The sequence below is a fragment of the Miniopterus schreibersii genome (genome assembly GCF_964146895.1).
Source record: "Miniopterus schreibersii genome assembly, chromosome: 8".
Lineage (NCBI taxonomy): Eukaryota > Metazoa > Chordata > Mammalia > Chiroptera > Miniopteridae > Miniopterus > Miniopterus schreibersii.
In genome coordinates, this window is record NC_138109.1 from 12,808,632 (window position 1) to 12,816,721 (window position 8,090).

General features: G+C 60.9%; 1 protein-coding gene across 2 annotated transcripts; it reads left to right on the forward strand.

Annotated features, from left to right (window-relative positions):
- The first annotated feature begins 1,357 nt into the window (after window positions 1-1,357).
- Window positions 1,358-6,964, forward strand: MFAP2 (microfibril associated protein 2). 2 transcript variants are annotated; one of them, XM_081145813.1, is made up of 9 exons: window positions 1,358-1,430; window positions 3,526-3,596; window positions 4,602-4,691; window positions 4,881-4,907; window positions 4,979-5,065; window positions 5,190-5,234; window positions 5,936-6,023; window positions 6,215-6,288; window positions 6,461-6,964. In XM_081145813.1, the coding sequence occupies exons 2-9, from the start codon at window positions 3,560-3,562 to the stop codon at window positions 6,562-6,564; spliced, it is 552 nt and encodes a 183-aa protein (XP_081001939.1). In that variant the 5' UTR covers window positions 1,358-1,430; window positions 3,526-3,559; the 3' UTR covers window positions 6,565-6,964. The 2 variants fall into 2 exon arrangements, with proteins under 2 accessions (XP_081001939.1, XP_081001940.1); XM_081145814.1 differs by having other exon boundaries at window positions 1,359-1,430; window positions 4,605-4,691.
- Window positions 6,965-8,090: the final 1,126 nt, after the last annotated feature.

Consider the following 8,090-nt stretch of genomic DNA (forward strand, 5'->3'; position numbering starts at 1 on the left):
AGGCAAGACTGAGGACTGCCCCAGAGGCAGGGGACCTGCACCTCCCACCCAGCCAGTCTCTCCCAGGAGAACCAAGTGTACATTCATTCCACAAATGTTCACTGAAGAGCTGCTGAGCCCGGCACCGTGCCTAATGAACAAAAACCGGGGATGAGCAAAAACAGACCTTGTCCCTGTCATCATGTGGTTGACAGACTCATCAAACGGTCCCACAGACACAGGGCAACATGACAGCTGGGAGCAGTAAAGCAGAGGTGCTTTGGAGCATGACAGGCAGACAAGGAAGGCCCCTCTGAGGAAGGGAGGGTTTGACCTATAACTGGGAGGTAGACCCCACCAGTGTTCCAAGAGGAAGTAAAGCTTGAGCAAAGGCCCTGTGGCGGCAGAGAAAGGAGTTCAGTGAGAGACTACCAAAGGGTTATGTGGCTGGAGGGAGACCAAGCAGGGAATGAAGAGGCAGAACCCAACCAGGTATAAAGGGTTTGCCCCTCCTGGGGCCACAGGGAAGCTTAGCCTGATCCTAGGTACCATGGAAAAGGCGGAAAGGCTTTAAGTAGAAGGGAGCAGGATCTGAGGTGGGCAGGGGTGGGCAGGGTGCGCTTGGGAAGGCCCGGATTAGAGTCCAGGCTAGAGATGGTGGTGGCTTATACCATCGTAGGGGCAGGGGACAGACTCAGAAGGTATTCTGGAGGCAGAATTAGTGTCTGGGAGCTGCACTGGATGCAGGGGCAGGTGTCAGGAGAAGCCAGAGTAATGGAAGGATGGTGGGACCAACACCCCAAATGGGAACACCTTCCAGGGCCAGGTCTGGGGGAGGGAGGGGTCCTAAATTTGGACTCAGATCCTTGTGGAATCTGATATGCCTTGGGGGACATTCGTGGGGCCAGGCCTAGTAGGCTGGGGCAGGTGGGCGGAAAGAAATGCTGATATCACAGCCCAGGGGCGATGAAGAAGATCCAGAAGGCACAGCCCGAGAGGCAGGAGGAAAATCAGGCCTGGGAGGGTGTCCTGGAAGCTGGGAGAAGCCAGAGGGGAGCAGAAGGCTTGCTTCCAGCCGAGTGGCTCGGGGTGACTCACTTTTAGGAGCCTTGGTTTCCTCCTCTGTAAAATGGGCTACCACGCTCAGCTTGCCCCCTGACTGCGGCCCCGGCGTTGGGGGAGATTCGGAGGAAGCGTCCTGCACCGCGCAGTGTGGAACGGACGTGAGGATGGCGCCGCGGGCGCCTCCCCCTCCCCAGGTCCCCCCCAAGAAGTGGGCTGAGGACCCGAGGGCGCGGCGGCCCGGGCGGCGGCTCTCGCGTTAGGACCCAGCGGATCCGGGGCTGGAAGGCGGACGCCGGCCCGTCGGGGGCCCGGAGGGGGGCTCGCAGCGGGCAGAGGGGCGGTTCCGGCGGGCGGACTCGGAGCGGGCGGCGCAGCGACCCGGCCAGGTAGGCGCGGGCCGGCCGCGGGACTCTGCGGGGAGCGCTCGCGGCACCCGGGCGGGGGCGGGGGCTGCGCGGGGCTCTGCGCGTCCCCGACCCGGGGGGGCCGCCGGCGTCCCGGGGTCCGGGCCGTCTGAGCTGATGCTGAGAGGCCAGCTGGAAAGTTTGGGATCGCTTGGAGCGGGGGGCGCGAGCTGGGAAGGGAGGGGAGCCCGAGTTTGGGGGGAGCCCGCGGTGGGGGCGTCAGGGATGGGGGCGGCTTTTGCGGTCCCCGGGAGGTTGGAATGCGGCGGACGGGGTGGGGGCGCGGCGGGAGCCCCGGGACGCGGGAGACAAAGGGAGATCAGAGGCCGGAGCGCGCCGCCGCTGATTGTTCCCAGCTGCGCGGCCGCCGCATCTGGTTTCCTCCAGCCGCCCGGCCCGGCCTCCGCGCCGACGGCGCCTCCCGGGGGAGCCCGCTGTCCCCCTCCTGCAGGGACCGCGGGGGGGGGCCTGGGCAGGCTCTGGGCTCCCGCACACCCGCAAAACCCATAGTCTGGAGGTGCTTGGAGATGTCGCCTGGGACCATTCATTACCCCCGCAGGACTCTTTACAACCACACCCCTTGCCCTGGGGGCCCCTTTCCCCAAGAGCCCCAGGCCTGGGTGCCAGACCCTCTGGGGAGGAGAGGACTCCATGCGGGGCCCTGAAGGCCGAGGAGGGCTTTGGGGACAGACAGAGGCTGCCCCACACATACACCTCTTAAGGCGCCTTAAGGCCCTAACCCAGGGCCTCCTCCTGAGTGGTGACAGCTCCAGTGAGCCCGGCTGCCACCAGCCTGGAGGGACAAGGAGGGGATAGTGCAGCCCTGTAGGGAGTTGCATGAAGGAGGTCCAGGTCCTCACCAAGAGGAGGCTAAGGGCTTTGCAGAATGGGGATGTGGGGAGCCAGATGTCCCCAGCCTCTGGGGCAACTTGAGTTATAAGTCACATCTCCTCCCCCCCACCCCCACCTCAGTGTCCTCACCTGCCTCCTCCGACTGCAGTGAGGGTTAAGGAAGGGAGAGAGATGAATGCATGGGATGGGCAGCGGGCACAGAAGTCTCAGGATTGGGAAGGAGGGCGAGACGCCCGTTTCTGCCTTTTCTTCCCTCTCCCTAGATTCCCCCAGGGGAGACATAGCAAAGTTAGGTTTCTGGTTAGCTGTCTGGGAGAACTTCCTTTGTTGTGGCAGAGAGGGGCCCTCCCGGATAAATATGCTGCGGGGACCTGTAGACTCTGCCAAGTCCACGGTGGGGCCAAAGACTGGAGGCTGTACTCCACCAGGAATTCTTAAACCTTAAGAGCCTGGTGAAAGTTATGGATTACTGCTCTGTCCCCCCCAAATTACATACACAACACTTGTCATACAGTGTCAGGGGGTTTCAGCACCGCTAGACTGGGTGACATCATGGTCCTCTCCAGGGCTGCCCTTCGAGGAGCCAGAGAAGCCCTCCTCAGACTCCACCCTAAGTGTTTCCTGCCGCTGCAGACAAACAGACCACAGTCTCATGAGTCTGATGCACAGCCAGGTCTTGGGAGGCCTGGCAGGAGAGGAATCTTCTAGGGGTGGGAGCCCTGCCCAGGCCTGACTGCCTTAGGGGCCCCTGGGGTCAGTGCATGCATGTGGTTTCCTGCTGAGCAAGATGCTCAGGGCCCAGGGGCTAATTGGGAGCAGGTGATGGGCTGTGGTGTTGGCGGGACAGGGCTGGGGTCCCAAGGATGGGCCTCAGGGTCAGGAAGGTGCTGGGGAGGTGCTGACCCAGAGGGTGGGCATGGAAGTGGGCCAGGAGAGCAGGGTCAGGGCTGGTGGGGGGTTACAAATGTCCTCTTGCCGAGCAGGGCAGGGTAGGTTGCGTGCATTTGTCAAGATCAGCCCTGGAGCCAAATTGGAGGTCTTGTCCCTTGGGACTTGAGCCCTCAGTGTCCCTCCAAAGTAGGTCTCCCTCCAGACTCTGGGCCCTCCACATGCCTGGCGTCCACTCTGATCCCTCCTTCTCCAGGCTGGCCTGGGGGGAGTGGAGGTGGGTCCAGCAGTCCTGGGTTAGCGGGCCTGGGGTGCAGTTTGCCGCCTCCTCTTCCAGCTGACACCAGCCCAGCCCGCCTCACTGAGGAGCCATGAGAGCTGCCTACCTCTTCCTGCTATTCCTGCCTGGTAAGTGGCTCCTGGAGATGGGGGGCTCCCCTTATGTGGGTGAGAGTGAGGTTTGTGGGGGGAGGGAGATGGCAGGGTGTCTTTGTTCTGCCCTGTGACCAGAACTCAACTCCCCGGGTCCCAGGGCCTCCTGCCTCCTGGACCACAGACCGGACTGGCCAACCCCTCCCAAAGTTGGAGGCATTTCCTGGGCCCTTACCCCAACCGTCCACTGTAGCCGGCGGGCAAGATTCGGGAGTGTGGGCACACGCTTGGGCACCAGGAGTCTTACCTACTGACCCTCCCAGAGGAGTCGGAGGTACCCAAGGAAGGGAGCCTAGACCCGTTTGGGACTCAGCCACCCTGTACAATCTTGACCTTAGAGGGGTCCCTATTGGTCAAGTGAGAAGTTATCAGTGGGGATCAAAAGGCCCTGACAGGTTTATCATGCATTCATTTAACAGATACTTGTTGAGCTCCTACTGTGTGCCAGGCACTGGGCTAGGCCCTGGGGATATTGATGAACAAGGCAGACATCCCTGCCCTCATGGTGCTGCCAGTCTAGGGGAGGGAGGGCTGTATTATTACACAGATAAATGGCAGATTGCACTGAGCGCTGTGATAGAAATAAGCCAGAGGATGAGCTAGGGGGCGGGAGGGGAGGGGGGATGGGCCAGCGAGAGTGCCTCCTAGCCCAGCTGGATTTTATTGGTGACCTGAAGGAGTGACAGGATCGCAGGCCTAGGGAGAGTCAAGTGCAAAGGCCTTGGGGCGGGCTGGAGGGTGCTGAGTGCCAGGCGACCAGCATGGGGGAGATGGGCAGGATGAGGTCAGTGAGGTGACACAGGACCAGGGAGTGTCAGGGCCATAATGACTGAGGAAGGAGTTTGGATCATGTAGGTCTAGGAGTCTGGTTGTAGGATCTTAAGGTCTTACGTCTGCCTGACCTCCACCTACCCTCCCCAGAAGTGCCTCGGGGCCCCTGCTGTCCCCGTGGGGCACCCCCTCATGCTTTGCTCCCCACAGCAGGCCTGCTGGCTCAGGGGCAATATGACCTGGACCCACTGCCACCATTCCCAGACCACGTCCAGTACACCCATTACGGTGACCAGATCGGTAAGGCCCTGCCCCCCTCTAGGTCCCCCCAGCCCTGCCATGTCATCAAGGCTCAGCCAGCGACCTGGTGAGGTTAAGTGATGGCAATCTGGGTGGGGGGTTGGTCCCTGGCTCAGTTGTAACCTTCTTTGCCCCTGGGCTGGGAGCTAGCCCGACCCCCCCCAATTCCACATTCATCTCTCTTTTCAGACAACCCGGACTACTACGATTATCAAGGTAAAGGGTAGGGGGCTGGGTAGGACGGGGGCATCTGGGGGGAGAGCAGACCCCCTCATGTCCTGTTGCAGAGGCCACTCCTCGGCCCTCAGAGGAGCAGTTCCAGTTCCAGTCTCAGCAGCAAGTCCAACAGGAAGTCATCCCGGCGCCCACCTTCGGTAGGCCGCAAGCTCCTGTCAACCCTGGGAGTGGGGGTCCGTGCCAGGGGTGGGAGAGGCGACCTCACACTGCCCTGAATAGACCTCTCTCAATGATCTCTGCCTGTCCTTCCCCCAACAACAGAGCCAGGAAACGGAGAGACGGAGCCCACAGAACCTGGGCCTCTTGGTAAGAGCTGTCTTGACAGCTGGAGCAACAAGCATGGCCCCGGGGCCGGGGTGAGGTGGGGTGGGAGCTAGGAGAACAGAGACCGCCATGCCTTGTGCCCTTGTGGTGGGGTGGGGGGCCCTGCAAGCCACCAACTCCAGGCCTCCCCTAGGCAGCTCTGGGAAACCCCCCTGCCCCCTGGGCCTGGCTGGAGGCTGAGTTGGCAGCAGCCTTGGGAGGGGACCTCTGCTCACAGACGCTGGGGTGGGGCAGGGAGCGTGCTGGGCCTCCCCGCCAGCGGTAGTGCTCTGGCAGGCAGGGGAGGCGCGGGCAGGAAGCCCAGGCTGGCTCAGCAGGCCCCATGCTGCCCCAGCCAAGAGCCCGAGCGCCAGACTCTGAGGGATCCCCTCTGGCCCTCGTGAGCTCAGTGTGGTAGTGTGTTCCTTTGAGGTGGGTGTGGATTAGTGTATGTCTGAATATATGCTTCTAAGTGTGGTTGTGAATTTTTATATGTATAAATACATTGTATAAAAGTGGGCAGCCTCAGGTCCAACAACGCTGCCTGTGTATGTGTTGGGTGTGTGTGTGTCTGCGCCAGAGGGTGCAGGGCATACCTAGACCCGGGATGAGAGCCCGTCTCTGGTGGGCAAGGTTGGGGCTACCCCCCCCCAGTTCTGGGCCCTAAGCGGGAGCCCCCTAGTCTGATGCCGCCTGTCACCCAGATTGCCGGGAGGAGCAGTACCCTTGCACCCGCCTCTACTCCATACACAAGCCTTGCAAACAGTGTCTCAACGAGGTCTGCTTCTACAGGTGAGCACAGGCAGGGCGCGGGGCAGGGGGCAACGGGGACAGCTCCAGCCAGCCCAGGAGGAAGGTGGGGAAAGATAATGAATCCTGAAGTGGAGCCTTGGCCTGGGGGCCGGGACGCCTGGGCTCCCATACTAGGTGCTGCCCAGGCTCTCCCAGTGGGGCTGACACCTCCCCCGGCCTCATCCCTGCAGCCTCCGCCGCATGTATGTCATCAATAAGGAGATCTGTGTCCGCACAGTCTGTGCCCATGAAGAGCTCCTCCGAGGTAGGAAGCCTCCACCCCCAGACCTCTACCTGCCCTGCCCACCCGCCTGGTGTTTATTAAACATTATATGCGGGTGCCACTTCGGGGGGATCCTGAAATCAGAATGGGGAGCTGTGCTCATCACCCAGCCCCACCCTGACCCCAACTCCCTTCTGCCACTCCCACCCAACAGCTGACCTGTGTCGGGACAAGTTCTCCAAATGTGGTGTGATGGCCAGCAGTGGCCTCTGCCAATCGGTGGCGGCCTCCTGCGCTAGGAGCTGTGGGGGCTGCTAAGGTGCAGCTGGCACCCTGAGCCCTGGCCCCTCCTCAGATTCCGGGCCCTCGGGCCCTGCCTGACCTGGTGCTTTCCTTACCGGCCTGACATTCCCTTTATTACATAAAAAGTTAGTGGACTGTGGCCCACGGGGGTGTCTCAGGCCCCTCCCCAGCCTGTGGCCACCTGAGGCACATGAGGGCTCCCCACTGCTCAGTCTTTGCCCCCAGGTGGGGGCATCCCAGGCCTCTCAGTGGACCTGGGTCTCCGAAGTGCCTTCTTAGCCCCTCTGAGGACAGTCCCCCAGCCCCCTGAGGTAGGCTGTGCCCCTCACCCCAGCTGGTCTGCTTGGATTTCCTACAGCCCCTGGGCGTAGGCCACCTCTGTTTTATACAAAATTAAAAAGAAGTTTTTACAAAAGATTCAGTCATTTTTCAGAGAACACAATGGGGGTGGCCAGGTGCCTCCAACACGGCCTGTCCTCACTAAGAGGCTACCTAGCCTCTTGAGAAGGGACTGTCCAGGCGACCTGTGGCAGCCTGGCCTCCAGGCAATGTGTCCCAGCCCAGCCTCCCCATCTGCCGACTTCAGTTCTGACCTGCCAGAAAGATGGGCCATTGACAGCTGCTCCCCAGGGTTACATCATAAATAGAAGGTTCAGGAATACAGCTTTCTCGCTGTCAAGGCCCGAGTCCCCCATCATTAGAGGGGTACGAGCCAAGGCAGGAGGTCAAGGTAGGTGGACTCTGAGATAAGGGCTTTGGATGGGGGTGGGCGGCTGGTGCAGTCCAGAGGGCAGAAACAGGGCGAGCCAATATGCTTCCCTGAGACCAGACTGAACCAGCGCTCAGCAAGTCCTGTCTAACCCTGCAAATAGGCCTCTGTGGTGGGTACAATTAATATCCCCGTCATACAGAAAGAGAAACTAAGCCCAGGGGCATTAAGTATAACCCACCCAAGGGTCCGCATCTAGAAGTGGCAGAACTGAGCAGAACCTGATTCCACTGGATTCCACAGCTGAAGGTGGCTTCTCCCTGGAGACACTAATCAGACACCGTCCATATGGACCTCCCCATAACCAGTGGGGCAGGTTCTCATTTACAGATGAGCGAGCGAGGCTCTGACAGGTTAAGCACCTTTGCCCAAGCTCACTCAGTGGGGCCAGGGCCCCACGCCCACTCTCGGGCCTGCCTGTGTTCACCACGCTGCCTGGAAGGCCTGTCACTATCCAGAGGGTGGGCCCCACCCTGGGGAGGGGCCAGAGAAAGGGAAGAGAAAACATCAGCTGGAAAGAGTCACGCCCCACAGGTTGGGTCACAGCTCCAAGCCTCAGCAGACCCATCTGTTAAATGGAGTGGGTGGCACTGGACCCTGGAGGCCTCCCACCCTACATCCTGAGGTTGGTAAGTCCCACAGGCGCCTTTCTAAAGCTTCCCACTCCCTGAGCCTCTCATGGGGGCACCCATCCCTCTTGCCCCAGGCCCTACCTGTCTTCCCCCCCATCTACCAGGCGGATAAAGCACATTGACAGTAAAGGGACACATCT